The following is a 19,159-nucleotide window of genomic DNA, read 5'->3' as shown; positions in this document are numbered from 1 at the left end:
CTATAAGCAGAATGTGTAAGAAATATCAGTCTAGCGTTGCCTTGCTAGCACTGTAATGAGTTTATTTGAAGCAAGGGATAAAATGGCATTTTTAAACATGCTAATCTGAGCTGAGCAGTCTTTATGATGGCAGGCTGTAGCAGTGCAGGGAAGAGCTATGAGCGGACTGCTGCGATGTCTCTCGCAGCTTGGCACCATGACAGGCAGAGCAGGATGGGAGTCTTTTGTGTTAGCAGAGCTCAAAATATAAGAGTCTTACGCAAAGAGAGAGAGAGAACTGATGAGGAACAGAGACTGAGTGAAGAACAGACTCAAGTATAATCACATGGAAAGAGCTCGGGAAAAGGAGAGAGAGTGACAGTGAAGTGCAAGTGAGGCTGATGAAAGAGCAGAAATTAAACGAGGAAGAAATAAAGATTATAGCTTACAGTAAGAGAAGAAAAGCTTAAGACAACCAGAGAGGGACTTCGTGAGAGAGAAGACTCTGTGTAATCAGCTTTGCTCCTCACTCTTCCATAAAGTGCTTGATGGTTCATCCCTAAGCCTTCATTTTTTTCTTTATCATCTTCCATTTTCCCTACTTTCATCCCTTCCCAGACCGCACTGCTCGGCATCTGCCTCCTTTTAGCTCGTAGTTATTGGCCTAAATAGGTCAATAAAAGTGGTGAAGACACCAAAATGTCTGTATTCTGATATAAAAAGGAATTAAACCTCTGGCTCGTGTAGAAATATCATGGCCAGGTCGACCCTGCACAGCTTCAGACTGTTTAAACAGTTTATTTAGTATTATTTTTATCCAAAATGGGCTGGGTGAAAATATTATAAACGTTACATTGAAAAAAAAAGGCTTTGAAACGATTTAAATTGTTGGTATATAAAATCTCAGAAAAAAGGTACAAAAGCTATGTACCTAAAGGGTCCATACCTTAAAGGTGCATACCTAAAGTTTACATAAAAGTGTATAATTTGATAGGGTACCACCCCAGTGACAGCTTTTGTAAAAAATAAAAAATCTGAGTGTAAATTTCACAAATAATTACAAAGTAAAAAAAAAAAAATAACCCTGAATTGAACATGACAATTTGAAGTAGAAGCACTGAAATAGTATTATCTTGTCTCATACTTCAATTAACACTCTAAATTTTTTTAGGTCAGACATCACAATTTGCATGCTATCTATTCAAGTTTAGAATAAGCACGTTAAATCATAGTGTATGTTGAAAAAAGGTGATTGGGTAGCATACTTTTTTTTGGTGAATTTTTTAAGTACATATCCTTGTATGGTTTAGAAAACATCACTATTATTATTGTTCTTCTTTTTTTCTTTTTTTTTTTTTTTTTTTGGTTAGGTGCCAGAATATCATAAAGCTGGAGACCCTTGTCTAAATACAGTATGCTTATTTCCCTACTAATATGCAAAAGCAGCATGTAAATAATATGGTAGAAAATACCAAAATGACAATCTGAATATGGAAGATATGTCCAGATTGTACTCCTATAAACATAAATACTTGTAGAATGTACTTCAAAAGTTCTTCATCAAATGCAGACCACATCGGTAAGCACATAGAAACTGAAAAAAATAAAAAATAAAAACACTTTAACATCATACTAGCAAGTTGTGCAGAGACAAACACCACTAGTTTTAAGACCAGCCATTGTCCCTGTCCTCATTTCAGCACAGCCAGCCTTTGGAGCAGAACAATGGCTGCCTTCATAAAGCTGCTGTTTGACAGGATCTCATATTGTGGGAGGACCAGGTGCTGGAACTTGAGTTGGGATTTCCTTTCTGCACGGCATTGGTGGTGTGTGAGTGTTCACCTGTTTGCTGGCCCTGTTTGCATTCACTCAAGTGCACCCCACATTATTATTTAAGTCATATTTATATCAGCTTTTATTACTTCGGTAAGTAACAAACAATAGTGATCCGGGATTAAATTTAGATGTAAATGGTGACATCAGTCTCTACATTTCGAAGGATTAAAAAACCACATGATGAATGAGCAATATGCACTGATTTCACAGCCACAGGGCATTGGTTTCAGAACTGCTGGTCCATATTAGACAAGCAATGAGAGCACAATTTCTAATTTATAGCCCTGTTACTAGAGCCACACACAAAAGAGGAGAGTTTGAGCACACAGCAGCTTGTTCATGTCATCTTCACCCAGTTTGATTTATACTGGCTCTGATGATTTTCTCTCTTTGGGCGAACACTGCTGTGTCTCGTCTGGTCCTCCTCTCAGAATGGGGACTAGAAATGGTAAAATAACCTTTTTGCATGTTTTATTCTTGATGAGCTTTTTGTTTCAGTGGTCTTTGTACTGACACCAATTTTCTACATGGCTACTCTTTCCTAATTGTTGACTATAAAGAATAATTGAAGCAAAAGTAAAAATGCTGTCATCATTTACTCACCCTAGTGTCATTCAAAACCCATTTGATTTTCTTTCTTCTGTGGAAAATAAAATGACAATTTTTATTGTTACAATTACAATTACAATGGGGTCAAAAGCTTTCAAGTTTCAAAAAGAAATCAAAAGCACCATGAAACTATGGACTAAAGACTTTATATTCAAGTCTTTAAAAGCCATAATTTTGGGGAAATTGTAGGAAACCATGTAAATGTAAAGGTCATGATCAAATCATTCTTCTGAATCAGAATTTAGAGCTGGAACTTTGCATACTGTATCTTCAGACAAAGGGGTCGAAACCCACCGGCCATGATATTAGAGCCCTCCTGAAGAACACATGAAGGGGTAAAATACAGTAGTGCCTTGAGCACAACTTGAACTAGCAGTCAACGCAAGTTTCTCACCCACAGCGTTGCAACTAACAGGAAGAACTCTGACATTTGGAGCGAATCCTCTGATATAATAGAGAACATATGCAGGCATACTAGAGGTCTGAAAATCATTGAGAAGAAGCAAGTACCTGCAGATTTCACTGCAGGAGTGCCAGACTAATGATACAGTGAGTGTTACCACAGCGTGGCTTCCATATGTGCTGGGTTTTGTTCACCTCAGCTGTAGAAGATACAGAAGAACATAATGTGTTCACAGCATGTGCATGTGTCTCTGGTTCAGCATGGTTTTAGTTTAAGGGTTGAATAAGAAGCAGCATGCATGTGGACATTTGTGAATATATCTTTGCTAATTAAATCAAATTTGAGTCCTGACAGCAGCACACCATTCACAGTAAAACCGTTAATATTCTATATTGTGCAGTATGTATGTCATTTCAAAACCACTACATTCTTAGTCATTGTTTGGAACCAATGCTGATAAAAACTAAATTAAAGCATTAAAATACAAATAAAAGCTATGTGGAAGAATTAATTTAAATAAACTGAGAAGAATCACTGTTGTGTCAATTATAGTGCACAAGTTGAGGTTAACAGTTATTGAACTGCATGCACAAAACAATCACTCAATCGAAGCAGTGAACCTAAGACCGTCTGTTTTGAGCCTGATCAGACAATCTTTATAGATTTTTCCATAGGTCGACATATTGAAGCAAATCTAACATGGAACTGACCTTTCAGTCCAAGATATTCTGCTCCAGCAAAATAATCCAGGGACTTTACGTTTCAGGAACTACCAGATCAGTCCAAAAAAACAAAGATATTTCCACTAAAGATATTTGTTCTGTAATTATATTTAGATATAGCTATAACAATTTATATCTTAACTCTCTATTTATATACAGTATACACACATGGACCTCATTAATAACGTTAAGGAGTTAAAGACCTAATATATATCTTCAGTAAGAACTGTGAAATCAAGCAGCCCATTGCTGCTGATGGAGTAATTTATGTTTTGCAGGTCAAGTTTCTTTGTTATTTTTTCCCTTATGTGGTTCTTACTGAGGGATTTTTAATAGGTCTGGAGTAACAGACGTCTAATCGTCCCTAGCTTCCTCCTGCGGGATCGTATCCAAGCCTGGCAGAAAGAATGAACCTGGCACAAAATCATTGCCTCTTAACGGAAGGCTTAAATGGAAGAGGATATAGTGAAGAATAGGCCATTTAAAGCTAACTAATCTCTACACAGCTCAACAATCGAACACAGAATTTCTTTTCCCATAAACTTCTCAGTGCTGATTCTAAACATAAACAAATGGTGTCCAGCAAGTGGAACTGAGATTAAATTAAATGATTTCACTTGACCAATCACTTGATGTACCTCACAGATACAGGTTTACCAAAATAGCTGTTCCAATCACGTTCCTACACATACAGTAGATGCTGGAAGAACCAAAGTGGTAGGCTACACTTGAGTATCAAGCTGATCTCCAGGTAATACAAAGCCTCAAAAATGAGCTTGGCATTCAGTTTAGGTGTCTTATCACTCAAGCTCTTGCTGAAAAAGAATACAGAGAATGTGTAAGAAAAAGATAAGAGAGAGTGTGAGAGAGAGAGGCCTTTACTCTTCTGTAAGAGTAATCTTGTGGCTGTACGTGGTGTCTGTGACTCACTGCAACTCAGAAATAAGTGGGTCATTGAATTAAAAAGTAATGCAGATGCCATGTTTAAGTGTAGTTTCAAACTTACACTAAAGCCCTGTGGGAAGTCGTGGCCAAGTGGTTAGAAAGTTTGACTACTAACCCTAGGGTTGTGGGTTTGAATCTCGGGCTGGCAATAACATGACTGAGGTACGTCCCCTTGAGCAAGGCACCAAACCCCCAACTGCTCCCTGGGTGCCGCAGCATAAATGGCTGCCCACTTCTCCGAGTGTGTGTTCACGGTTTGTGTGTGTTCACTGCTCTGTGTGTGCACTTCGGATGGGTTAAATGCAGAGCATGAATTCTGAGTATGGTTCACCATACTTGGCTGTATGTCATGTGACTTTCTTATCATCATTTCTTATTATTATCTATGAAAAATGGTTCAAGTGCAACTTTTGAAGTTCTCTAAAAAGTAGACAACATAAAAGGTATGATTTTTTCTTGATTATAATTTAAAGACATTTCCCCGACATTATGTTATTGTGCTGTATGTGTGATGGATTGAGAGATGATAGTAAAGTTGACACATCGAGTCACAAACAAAAACACGTCTTGAGAGTCCAAAAGCATTCACTGCGCGGTGAAGCCTGCTAGAATGCAGTTAGAATGCTCTTAGAATAATTCAAGCAATGAAAGAAAAAAATACCCATGTTTTTACGTTTTTATATTCCATGCACAAGCAATGCACTTTTCTGAATATCTTCTAATATTTCTACGTGAGCACAAATGGGCTATTAATTTTATACAACAGTGCATAGCAACACAGTGTTTCGTTCCCTGAAATGAATCATATTTTGAACAAATCAAGTGAGCCAGCGATTCAACAGTCCATTCAGATGGACTCACTTGTTTCACTTCTAACTGAATGAAAAATTGATTTTAATGATTCAATAAATCTTTTATTATGACATGGACTTGCTGCCACCTACTGGCGGTTTTATTGTCATCAATATTAATCCATGACATTCCTAAACCAGACAAGGCCAGCACTACCAGCACAAAAACACATTTAGCAAAATATTGACCAAAATTCATCCATTTCAGGCACCAGAAGGAAAAAAAGCTTATAAATGACAGTTTATTTAATAAGGCAAAATTTTCATTAAATAAAAACCTTTTTGGAACAAATATCAAAATCGTTATGTAAAATTAGACCACACCACCCCCCCTGAAATATTTTTACAATTCGACCACTGCCTACAACACACACACACACAGATATGCACATACCCGGTCACCACTACTGCCACACATGGATACACATTGTTTGCAAAGATTAATTTTGCATCTCATTTGGCATAATGACCAGGGGTGTAATCGATTGCAATACTAGGTTTGCTTAAGCTCTTTAAAACAGCATTTGTCTTTCTACTTAAAATATTTCCATATAATTCAATGTGATGCTTGTCATGTCTTTGTAATTGTTTGTGAATTATTATTACTGAGTGAAAATTTTTCAAAGTTTATACTTATATAGAAACACACACACACACACACACACACACACACACACACACACACACACACACACACACACACACACACACACACACAATGTTTACACAAATGTGACCCTGGACCACAAAACCAGTCATAAGGGTAAATATTCCAAAATAATAAACAGCTGAATAGTTAAGCTTTCCATTGATGTAGGATTTGTTAGGATAGGACAATATTTGACCGAGATACAACTATTTTAAAATCTGCAATCTGAGGGTGCAAAAAAAAAAATATTGAGAAAATCTACTTTGAAGTTGTCCAAATGAAGTTCTTAGCAATGCATATTACTAAACAACAATTAAGTTTTAGGTTGGAAATTTACAAAATATCTTCACAGTACTTGATCTTTACTTAATATCCTAATGATTTCTAGCATTTTAACTTTAATTTGATTAAATACAATGCTGTTTATGAAAATAAAAGAAAAATCTATAATTTTGATCCATGCAATGTATTTTTGGCTATGCTACAAATATACCCCAGCGACTTAAGTATGGTTTTGTGGTCCAGGGTCACAAATGTGTATGTACATTTTTTTTCTTTTATGATAATTCCAAAAAATTAAGACTTTGTTAAACAATCTTTTTTTTAAGGCTAAATATAATTAAAAAGAATAAAAGCAACTATAGTTTTGCCACAAAAAATATTATTATTATTGTATTAAATATTACAATTAAATATTGTATTAAGACATAATTTATAATTGATATTACAATTTCATTATATATTTTAAATCTCTGATTAAATTCTGTGCAAAAGTTTCTTAATTCTTAATCACAAAGCATGAAATCACAGTAATTTCTATGATTATTTTGGAAATGGAAGGACAAGTGAAGTGCATTGGATTGTGGAATACGGTTTTCCAAACAGTGCTGTATGCTGCTCATTTTGGAAAAAAATTAGGGTATTCCATGCATACTGTACAAAGCATACTTACTATATACTACAGCAATATATATATACTATATATACTATCCCGAACATAACCCTACACACACACACACACACAAACACTTCGACAGTCCTTCAGTGGCAAACACTCACACTAATGCGTGAACTGTTCTCTAGTAACCCGTCTGTTTCAGGGATGGCAGCGGGGTGGGGGATCAGGACTATAAATCCACAAATGTCTTCAGCCACACTCAGCTCATTTCAAGCATTCACTTTTCAATCCACAGCCCAGTTTAGCTGCCAAGAGGATCAGAGGAGCGGTCAGGGTTTTCTCTCAAAGCAAATGCAACATTAAAGTTTCCCATCTCGTAATGGAAGGCCATAAAAAGGGGAAGACTAGGTTCAGAATATCTGTGTGTGTGTGTGTGTGTGTGTGTGTGTGGCATTTAACTGGTGGAATGTAAAAGCATGTTCATCCTCTGATGGCACAGAGTATGTTTTCTCTGTCTTTCATTCCAGCCCATCTTTTTTCTACAGTTAGAGAGGGTGAATTATTCACAAGAAGGTTGCCACAGAGATACTGCTTATTTTTCCTCTCTTACAAAATAAACTTGGGAGTTACTCGAGGCACAGAGAGACATAGACTGAAAGAGAGATAGAGGAAGCTGTGCTGTGTTTAAAATGATGCTGATATATTTATAAGAGCAGACTGTAAAGCTAACTCTATAAAAATGTTACTAAATTGCACAAAGGCAGTTGCTGAAAGGAAAAAAATAAAAGGGAAAAAAAACCACCTTCAATACACCACAATAACAGCCTACCACACTTGCTGTCGAAAGATTAATTTGTTTGCAATAACGCTGAATAAATAACATTCAACTGCACTTTTTTATTATTTTATTACAGTTTTTTTCGATTGCTAAACGACAGTGTGCACAACTGGAGCTACATGTGCAAAACTCTAACTACAGTCTGCACTACCAACAGTCACCTGAGCTAAACAGTTCACATCACCTGCAAAACTCATTCCAAGCAACACAACTCTTAACACATGGCTCAAAACAGGCTCAGTGCAGCCAAACACTACACATAACCCTCACTGAGATAACACACACTGTCTCTCAGAACACATTGAGAGAAAAAACACTAGCATCAAACACCAATACAGAAAATACTAACTTTTCATCTTTACAGTTTGAACTATGTCAGTGACTTCATACAAAGTAATATTTTCTTCAAAGAAAAGACTGACATTCTTTCACATGATTTACAGTTTTTTACAGACGCCAGGACACATTTCTCAATACTTAGGTCACTTTTGCAAAACTCTTCACACAGTTCTCCTAACCAACTTTCAGCTTGGCAAAGCAGTTTATTTCACATTCAAAATGCACTACAACTACCAAAACACTTTATTCAGGTCTCAAATCAACTCATTCTTCCAGAACACTAGCAAAGGTTGACAGCCGACAAACACACTTTGTCACCCACAAAACAATGACCTAAAAAACACTAACAACATGTAACATTATACAATGTTTTCTTGTGTAAAACAAGGACACATCTCTCACATCACTGCAATATATGTTACTGGAATGAATCAGACATGATGCAGAATTTGTCAATATTTTATGTCGTTTATTTATTTTTATTTTTTTTGCACAGAGTAATTCTAAAAATAGAAGAAATTAGCCTTTCGCCGGCCCCTCCCCCAAAACGGCCATTGTCCAATCGCACATCATAGCAACCGTTACTATGTGAGGCAGTTCCGACAAACTTTGACTCCAAGCAAGATGGTGAAGCGGTGCGCCCACGGCGTTTGTAAATTGGACACTAGAATAGAGCTGTAATCGGGCTTTAAAAGTTAGCCCCGACAGGACCCGAGCCCGACAGATTTCGGCCCGAGCCAGACAAGTACATTTTGATTGACAGCTTTTTAAAAGCCCGACCCCGTTTACAGCCCGACATTATTCAAATGTGCGCACACACACAGCTCTTTTGCCTTTTGTCAAGAATGAGTCATTTATACATGTTTTAACATCATTTATACTTGACTAACCTAATAGGCCACTTGGAAGTTTGAACAAAGAAATAGAATAAGTCCTCTGTGACATCGTAACATGTCAGAACTCTAAATAGCCCTAGGTATAGACTCATTTAGCCTATAAATAGGCCAACGCACCAATAAAAATGAGTTTTTCTTAAAATTTTTAATTACATTAAGATAAATTCTAAATTAAGATGGGTATTTGGCAATAACGAAATTAATTAAGATAAAGACTCTGCCTTATTTGCTTCGTCATAGCAGCTGAAATTTAATAAAAGAATAATGCCAACATTAGCCTATATAGGCTAGCCTATATGTCTACATTATGCATTTAAGATTCAATTAGTATTTAGTTATCATTTTTAAAACCTTTACTCACCAAGATAATAATAAAAATAGCTACTCGCAATAGACAATACAGTAATAGACCATAACATATGAAAGAGAACTTTCCCGGCAGTGCAAGAGCATGACTGGTACACAAGGCTGTGCTGGTTGCATTTGAGGTACAGGTCATGGTGTTTCTCAGATTTTGCTTTTTTCCCTCCACGGCATACTGTAACTCCTTTTGCCTCGATCTGGAGGATATCGCGGAGGTATTACTCCAAAAAAGGTCACTGACACGCACGGGTATACCTCTTCCCGTCATGGCAATCTGTCGCGCTGGTCGTGTTTGACCATTTGTTTGTCGGAAGTAGCAACAGTAACTAAGGGGGGCGGGGCTCGGCGAAAGGCTAATTGTATACACACCATCCACTGATACAGATACAATAGTAATGCTAATCTACTAATTGTCCAATTGTTATTATAGCATTTAATTTTAAGATTTAAAATATATGTCATTCAAATATTACTGTAGAAATGTAGCAGATTGCTGTCTTATTGAGTTTTGTATTATGTTATTGTTTTGAACATAAGTTTAACAGTTTTGAAAACAGTATGTAAGCATGTGCAAATTGACTTGTACGTACAAAGAGTTTTGGCAGTTATTGTGTCTGAGTGAGAAAATAATTCATGAAATTTGAGAGATGTAGTCATTGAATGCATTTTGTGCCAAAGCAATGATAATCGATCCTCAGTTTAGCCCAAATAGACTTCTGTTGTGCTCACTGTGTGAAGAGTTTTGCAAAATGACGTAAGTATTGAGAAATGTGTCCTAGCGTCTATAAAAAACTGTATTTACATTTTTACAACATAACAATTCTTTAAGGTAAATGAAAATTAGCAGTTTGCTTCAATAGTCTGTAGAAATTTTCGGAATTACAGTAATGAGAAAAAAAGGTAGAAACTAAAAGTACATACTGTAGTTCGAACAAATCATTTTCAGGGCTAATCCTGAAATGGCAATCAGCAGTGTTTGAAATCTATTCTTTTTTGAATGTGTGGTTCACAGTTCCACACAGTTCACAGGTGACAGCAGCGTGTTAGCATTTGAACAAAGTGCTGTAAATCCACAGGGTTGTGCAGGTTGTGGTTAAAGTCATGGGATAAGTGTGTAGAGTTTTGAAAACCGTGTTCAAGCAATGAAAAACGAAATAGAGTTTGGTACACATGAACTGCTGCTGTGCAGACTGTAGTTAGAGTTTTGCACATGTGACTCCAGTTGTGCTCACTGTCGTTTAGCAATCAAAAAAAATGGTATTATTATTTATATATTTTGTAAACATACTAAGTGTATTTCCGGTTTCCCCATCATATTTGTTATAGTAAAAGTGGAGTGACTCACAGTGAAAAACTTTTCTATCAGCGTACATTTTCCCCTGCACTGACCTTTGGTTTGAAAAAAGTACAGTGAGTGAATGAGTGAGTGAGTGAGTGAGTGAGTGAGTGAGTGAGTGAGTGAGTGAGAGAGAGAGTGTGTGTGTGTGTGTGTGTGTGTGTGTGTGTGTGTGTGTGTGTGTGTGTGTGTGTGTGTGTGTGTGTGTCAGGTCTGGAAACTTTACTTGAATGCCTAAATTAGATTTTACTGGATTATGAGGTTTAAATCACTGACTGACTGAATTAATACCACAAGGTACCGGTGAAAATCTGTGTGTGTGTGTGTGTACATTCTTGAATGTCAAAATGTAAAGTAATTGTAAAATGTAATGTATTTATTTAAATAATATATTTACATAAAAGTAAAACAAAATATGCTTTTTAAATTGTTGTTTTTTAAATATTTAGTGTAAAAAATGTATGATTATTATTTATAATAAAATATTTTATGATTTATTATAACTTAAGCGTTTTATTATTTATTTTGTATTTTTCAATACTGCTTAACTTTAATTTGTTAAATAATTTGTTAAATGATAACTTATTTTAATGTGCAAACCCAAAAAAAAAAATATATATATATATATATATATATATATATATTATTCATTTATTTTAAATAATTGTGACATGGACCCTTACAATATAACAGAAGCATGTACAGTACATTATTTCAAATATTAGAAAGCTACTTAGAAAATAGGTTGATATGAACTATTGATTTAATTACAATTATTTTAGCATGTGAAATGACTTAAGAAACTAGTATGACTATGTAGGAGATGGTCAATTATGTCATTTAGCAGTCATTATGTACAGATATTTGACTGCAGAATGCTGTGATCGACCAATCAGAATCAAGAATTCCAGAGACCTGTGTAATGGTAATGACACAATGACTTCTGTCACTCTAATGCAGTCTGAATTGCCTCAACAGTTTGTTTTCACAGCAAAATGCACATGCTCTCTTAATTAGATGTCACTCTTGAGTGTACAACAATATATTTGTTGAAAAGTGAGGTGAGAAACACCACAAAAGATGATAAAAAAATCTACTCTGGCACTAAATCGCTCAGATGACAAATAAAAAAAGCTCACACACAAACACACATCGCCTTTCTCAGCAGCCAGAGCCTTCTTGATGGCTAAGTGATCTCAGAGACACCACTTCAGGACAGGTGAACCATCGCAGCTACGTAAAGCACCGGCTGACGGGTCACAAAGGCAGACAGTTGTAGTTAATTCAGGTTATTTCAAAACACACCGACTGCACAGACTGTGGCAGTCGTAAATCACAGACACACTCTTTTGACCTCCAATGGAGTTCAGCTGTGAGAAAAAGAGAAAGAACGAGAAAAAGAGACTGTCTGGCCAAAGGCTAGAAATACTGAGCCAATTAGATGACAATTATCTGCTCTGGTTGCCAGCATGGAGTGGTGGGAGATATTTATGGGTGTTTTACCTCTCTACAGGGAGACATGAATCTACGGCGGTGTGGCCCCTGTACCCTTGTGCTTTTTTGTGATTACTGCCCCTTTGACTCGCCATGGCCCCTGTCTGCCCCTCTACACCACACTTGTGCTACAGCAGACAAATGTCAATCTGGTCTGATATAAACAGAGATGCTTGGCAGCAGTTCAGTTGGATTTAACACAAATGTAGCAGAATGCTTTAAGAAAAGGCTAAATGAATTTGTGAATTTAGGTCTCCATTTTTTCATGCAGCCTTTAATAAATGATTTTTTTTTGGGTTTTTTTTATCTTGATTTAGGACATGAACTTCACATCAAGATCCAATATACACATCATCTGCTTTGCTTAAAGAAAGAAAAAATTATATATATATATATATAAATGAATAATCCTGTCATAATTTACTAACCCACACTTTGTCTTATCTTCCTTTTTTCATGTGGGGAACAACATTCAGTGTTATTTTATTATTGTTGTGATACTATTATAGTTTTTTATTAATATTGTAAATAAAATTTTATTTAGATATTTTTCATTTTAATTTTAGATCTTTTGATTTTTTTTCTTTTTTTCATGTGGATAACAATAATCAGTGTTATTTTATTATCATTGTGATACTATTATAGTTTTTATTAATATTGTAAATTAAATTTGATTTTTTTATGTCTTTATTTTTTATATTCATTTTATTTCAGTTTTAGTTTTAGCTATTTTAGGACATCAATTATATATTTATTTATTTATTTATTTAGTAAACTATAATAATCGTGTCAAAGATTAACTATGTTTCCCTCCAATGAGTGGTTAATTTGACCACATTATTGGGTCTGTGTTCTGAACAAGAAAATACAAATAAAATCAGTCTAAATTAATTATTAAACTGAAGCAGATTTGACTCAAACTAAATCATTAACATCACTGCTTCTCTAAGGAAGTATGCCATAATACTTGTATCATCCTTTCTGCATTGATTTTAATTGCAACAGCACTGAAAATGACATTCAGAATTTGTTTTTGTGTTTCACAGTAGAAACTTTTGGACCAAACTGTTCCTTTAAAGTATGTTGTCTGAAAATGTAACAAAGCATTTGGCTGATATTCTTCAGTTGGATCGATTTGTAGGACCCTGCACTGAACCGGATGTGTTTAATGGCTTAAGCTTTCTGTCTGTATTAAATGACTAAATGTGTGTACAGGGAGTCATATACTTACAGCGTGAAGAAGACATCAAACATTGCTCTGAAAGGACTGTAAATCATTTGTGCTTGGGGGCAAAGCTACTTCAAGTGTTACATCATTTGCGCCGCCAATAACCATCTGTTAGAGAAAGCCTCACTTTCCCTTACACCAGCACCCTACCTTTTATACTGTCCCTCAGAGAATGCAAAGCTGTGAAAGCTGTCCATCATATGTTCTCTCTTCTCTTTCGCTCTGTCTTCCCACATCTCCCTTTTCCCTCTCTGTCGCTGATATCATTTGAGACTTACAAGCACACAAGAGTTTGTTTAACTTTTAAATTCTCTACGGGCTCTAATGTCTGAGAAATGGCCTTGTGCTGTGACAGAAAGAAGATTTATCCTGACAGCTGGTCTGTTTCAAACAGTCTCATCCCAAAAGAAGATCTGTCTTTTTGTACTCATATTTAAAAGGTTAGTGCACCCTAAAAGTAATATTTTGTCATCATTTATTAACCTGGATGAATTTCTTAATTCCTTAGAACACATGCATGGAGAAGGTTAGCAGTCTTAGGGGTTGTTCAAACAGAATGCACGTTTCTATTCCAATGTGCTACTTTTCCAATGTTTTTCTATGTAAACACACACTAGATGGACATGTATGATCGTTGTACTTGCATCTTTTGCAGCATCTCACACATGAGCGCCTCGTTTTTAAGAAGCAGTGTAAAGTTAAAGGGGTTTCCACTATTACACACAGCGACGCTCATCAATTTTAGTCCCAAAACAGTGGACCAATCATTTTTTGCATTTTTTGACTCAAAGACGTGTTCTGTGTGAGCAGCCCCTTAGGTGTTCTTTTCTATATAACGAAAGAATGAAACAGAAACATATAGATACTGTTGAGCTAGAGACAAAAATAAAGGCGGTGTGGTGGTGTTTTTTTTAATTGTGTTTAATTATTTAAAACACCCCATTAATTATATATTTTCACATTTGTTTTTTTGGTTTTATAATGTACTGTAACTTTATGGCATATTTAACAACATTTAGTAGTGCACTTACGTAGTACAATGAACCTGTCAAACAGAATATGCACATGCATGCTATAATTGATGAAATGATTAAACAAATGCACTGATCTCACATTAACATATATATATATGTAAAATGATGTGGTTAAACCTCCTGGATAATGAATTCTGCGAGTTCAAACCCGATGGAAGTGTTCCTTGAACTATCAGCGTTGTTGCATGAGCAAGACAAAAGTTTTGTTTTGTGTCACATCACCAGTTTAATTTGTGCTCCAGAGACTACTTCCGTCTGTGGGAGTGCTGCAAACCCGACTCAATCAGCAACCTGTGGTGTTCACTTGAGCGAAACGGCCCAGCTGCACAGCACATAAACACTCGCAGCAACATGCTGGAAAGTCGCTGGGCTCTTGTTTTCATCAGGAGGCATGAATCTGTGGTGGCATGTGACATTGAAGTACAGCTGGCAATGAAAAATAAGGGACCTGAAAGGCTATCTACAGCCACTGACCCCCTGGCCCTATAATGTCATTATGGCCCATAAACCGCTATCGGGGTTGAGGGAGGCCATTTTATCAGGGCCTAAACCCCCAATGGAGTCAGATAAATAATTTAGGGATGCATTCTGCACTTGGGTTGAATTTGAAGTAAACAGGCCTTATGAGGCTCTAAATGGTGGAGTGGAGAGCTGTAAATCATTAATCCACTGCTTTCATCCTCTTTGGTTCAGGTCAGTGTCCTGAAGGCAGTGGGAAGAGCGAGTGAGAGTGACATGGACAAACAGATTAGACTCTTTTCTTCCTTTTCTAGACACAACAGAGCTATAGAATGCAAAACAGAAAAAGAAGAAAAGTTTTACAAGTGCCCCATGGGCTTATAATGGAAACATAATGACGGCTATTTTTCTTAATGGAGGACTATCTTGAAAGTCAGAATGAGCAGTAACATATTTTGGTGTTTTTGTCAGATACGCTGTCTTTTTGCAGCTTTGCTCAATAATTTGTCTTGTCAGTAACTCCGCTACAAAAGAAACCTATATTATAGGAAAGAGGGTTTAGGGTCATGTGATGTTGGGGTCAGAGTTTGATGGTCTAATGGAGACTCAGTTGGCACTAAGAGCCTCTGAGAAAGCATTCATCCTCTCAGAAATCAACAACAATGAGGTCAACTATGAGAACAACTCTGAGTGTTGGATGCTGGTTTGGAGCGAGAGCAAAAAGTTTTAGATACAGTTTACCAGTTGAACTCCTGACATACTGATATATTTAATGCATCATTAATGAATAAAAATACAATAAAATAAATACAATTATTTCTTTCCTTCTTTTCTTTAAAAAAATCTTACCCCAAATTTTTGAATGGTAGTGTATCATGGTTTCCACAAAAATATTAGGTACAATTTGCTTGTATTAGCTCTGGCAAATGACTGCAACTAAAATCACATCAACTCTTCTTTATCATTCTCTCTCCATAGGGACCTGATGCCTAAAACCCTGGAAGGCCAGATCACCATGGAGAAAACACCAAGCTACTTTGTGACCCACGAGGCTCCAGCCCGGATCTACGCCATGTCCCGCGACACCAAGCTGATTGTGGTGGTCCGGGACCCCGTCACACGAGCCATCTCTGACTACACACAGACACTCTCCAAGAAGCCTGACATTCCTACTTTTGAGAGCCTGACGTTCAAAAACAGGACTACAGGGTTGATCGACACCTCGTGGAGCGCCATTCAGATCGGCATTTATGCCAAACACCTGGACAACTGGCTGCAGTTCTTCCCCATGAGCCAGATCCTGTTCGTGAGCGGAGAGCGGCTGATCAGTGACCCGGCCGGAGAGCTGGGCCGTGTGCAGGACTTTTTGGGGCTCAAGAGGATCATCACAGACAAACACTTCTACTTCAACCAGACCAAGGGTTTCCCTTGTCTCAAAAAGGCAGAGGGCAGCAGCAAGCCCCATTGCCTGGGTAAGACCAAAGGGCGGACCCATCCAAACATTAACCCTGAGGTTGTGCAGAGACTTAGAGACTTCTACAGGCCTTTCAACATGAAGTTCTACCAGATGAGTGGCAGGAAATTTGGATGGGATGACTGATAGTGAACAGTGAAATAGATCCTGGATTTGGGAGAAACAATTATACTGTGACCTCACAAGCAAAAAAAAATTAATAAAATCTAACTATTATATCCCCAAAAGTGGTCCAATCTGGTTGTGGAAAATTATAGTAAAATCCACATACAACTCAAGTTAGATACAGAACACTATGAACAAATGTCAGAAACAGGAGTTAACATTGCTATTACTGTTCCAGATTCTATTTAACTTCAGATTCCAGATTCAAAATTACATTTTGACCATTTAGAACAGTCAAAAAGATACAGACAAAAAGAGGTTTAAACTTTGCCTTTTGTGAATAGTACGCATTTTTTATCCCAATCAGACTTTAGCCATATTTGTCATTTAAACAGCCATATATTGTACCGTAAGAGGATCTAGAAGAGACACCTGAAAGCTAAAGAGATCCACTCTAGAACTATGCATTTGGACGCTGAACTGTGAATTATCCAGAATTATATGTCTGGAGTTGGAGATCAGATTTGTTTTTTGCCATATTTAATGTAGAAAGCTCCAGCTGCTTATATACCTTTGCAATTGCTTGGAAGAAAATATAAAAATATAAAGTGTATTTTTATTTATTTATAAAAAAAATTGTACACATATACTGTACAGTTTAATTATTTTTATTTAACTAATTATCTTTTTTTTTTTTTTTTTTTTTTTGCACATGGATGGTTGGTGATTTACAGTTTTTTTCAGTCGCTAACAAGCGTTTGTCCAAACAGTTGTCACATTTCCAAAACTCTAAACACAGTTAGCACAGCATCAGTCTTTTGTGGCCATACCATTCACACATTTCATGTCGTTTTCACACAATATGCAGTCAGTGAACACATTTCCAAAATGCTTACATTTTCTTAACAGACAAGCTATACCTCCCAACAAAATTATGGATTGTTTTTGTAGTATTTACTAGTATTGTAGTATTTACAGTGAGAGATGCAGAAGGAGGTGCAGTGAGAGGAGCAGTGAGAGGAGCAATGAGAGGTGCAGGTGCAGTGAGAGATGCAGAAGGAGGTGCAGTGAGAGGAGCAGTGAGAGGAGCAATGAGAGGTGCAGGTGCAGTGAGAGATGCAGAAGGAGGTGCAGTGAGAGGAGCAGTGAGAGGAGCAATGAGAGGTGCAGGTCCAGTGAGAGATGCAGAAGGAGGTGCAGGTGCAGTAAGAGGAGCAGGTGCAGGAAGAGGAGCAGGCCCAAGGAGAGGGCAAGGTAGAGGTGTAAGGATGCGTGGTGGTGGCATTCCAAGGGCTGCAAGAACAGTAGTCAGTGATGAAATTCGTGCCACTATCATTGACCACGTAATCAACCACGGTCTCTCACCAAGAGAGGCTGGTGAAAGAGTGCAACCCAATTTGAGGCGGTCAACCGTTGCCTCCATTATTCGCATCTTTCAACAAACCAACAGGTAAGTAGTGCATTTTACATGGACTGTTTCTATTCTCACTTGACATGTCAATAAGGTCATACAGTAATGCATATGTTGAATTTTTTTTTTCCTCTAAAGACTGCAACGTCTTCCACCCTCTGGGGGAAGAGGAAAGCTCCTCAATAATGATCAAGAGCTTGCCATTGTGGAAATGGTTGTTGCAAATAATGCAATAAAACTGCATGAAATTAAAACTAGAATTGTGGAGGACCATGAGATATTTGGCAATATAGAAAGCATCAGCCTCACAACCATTACACGGACTTTGTCCAAACACAGAGTGCGGATGAAGCAGCTCTTCACTGTTCCCTTTGAGAGGAACAGTGAGAGAGTCAAGGAGCTACGACGACAATATGTCCAGGTATAGTGTATATTCAATTCAATGTCCAGTATTACTGTATTAGCTTTGCACATTGCAAGTAGGTAACCTACACAGTAATAGGTTGCAGTACAGTATGGTACACAGTAATGACTTGATATACATAAACCTTGTTTCAGAGAATTATGGAATTGGAGGCCAACCAGGCCCCTCATGAATTCAATGGACGAAATATAATTGGAAAAAGGGTCACAGTTGATGTGCCAGGACAGAGAGGGGAAAACATTACCATGTGTGCAGCAATGGCAAATGCAGGATTACTCCTTCAGAGATGTCAGGTTGGACCTATAATACCGAGCGCCTCCTTGCCTTTCTCAATGATCTCCACCAGCACCTGGTACCAGAGCAGGATCAGGAGGGTGAAAACATGAGGACCTTTGTAGTTACCTGGGACAATGTTGCTTTCCATCATTCGCAAGCAATAACAGTATGGTTTGAAGTCCACCCAAGACTGGTAAGTCTCTTCCTTCCACCCTATTCACCTTTCCTCAAACCCATAGAGGAGTTCTTTTCTGCATGGAGGTGGAAGGTTTATGACCATCAGCCACATGACCAGATGTCCCTCCTTGAAGCCATGGATGCTGGCTGCAGGGACATAACAGTTCAAGAATGCCAAGGGTGGATCCGACATAGAAAGCGGTTTTATCCCAGGTGCATCGCCTTGGATAATATTAGATGTGATGTTGACGAAAACATGTGGCCTAACCCTGAAGATCGCAGGGATTAGATAAATTAATTGTGTGCTATTTTTAGTTCCCCCCTTTTTATCTGGGCTTTTGGCTGTTTTTTCTTTTCTTTTCAGAAGAAAATTTTGTTTTTGTAAGCATTTTGTTCACTGTAAGCATTGCAAT

General features: G+C 37.2%; 1 protein-coding gene across 1 annotated transcript in view; it reads left to right on the top strand.

Moving 5' to 3' along the window:
- LOC132121099 (heparan sulfate glucosamine 3-O-sulfotransferase 3A1-like) overlaps positions 1 to 17,054 on the top strand; it is a 34,278-nt gene extending 17,224 nt beyond the window's left edge. The window contains exon 2 of the mRNA XM_059530277.1: positions 15,858 to 17,054. Within this exon, the coding sequence (XP_059386260.1) occupies positions 15,858 to 16,479 (622 nt within the window). The 3' untranslated portion in view covers positions 16,480 to 17,054. The remainder of the gene's footprint in view (positions 1 to 15,857) is intronic.
- The last annotated feature ends 2,105 nt before the right edge of the window (positions 17,055 to 19,159 follow it).

Source organism: Carassius carassius, chromosome 39 (genome assembly GCF_963082965.1).
Source record: "Carassius carassius chromosome 39, fCarCar2.1, whole genome shotgun sequence".
NCBI lineage: Eukaryota > Metazoa > Chordata > Actinopteri > Cypriniformes > Cyprinidae > Carassius > Carassius carassius.
The sequence above is the reverse complement of the archived record's forward strand: the minus strand, read 5'-3'. Positions and strand labels throughout refer to the sequence as shown.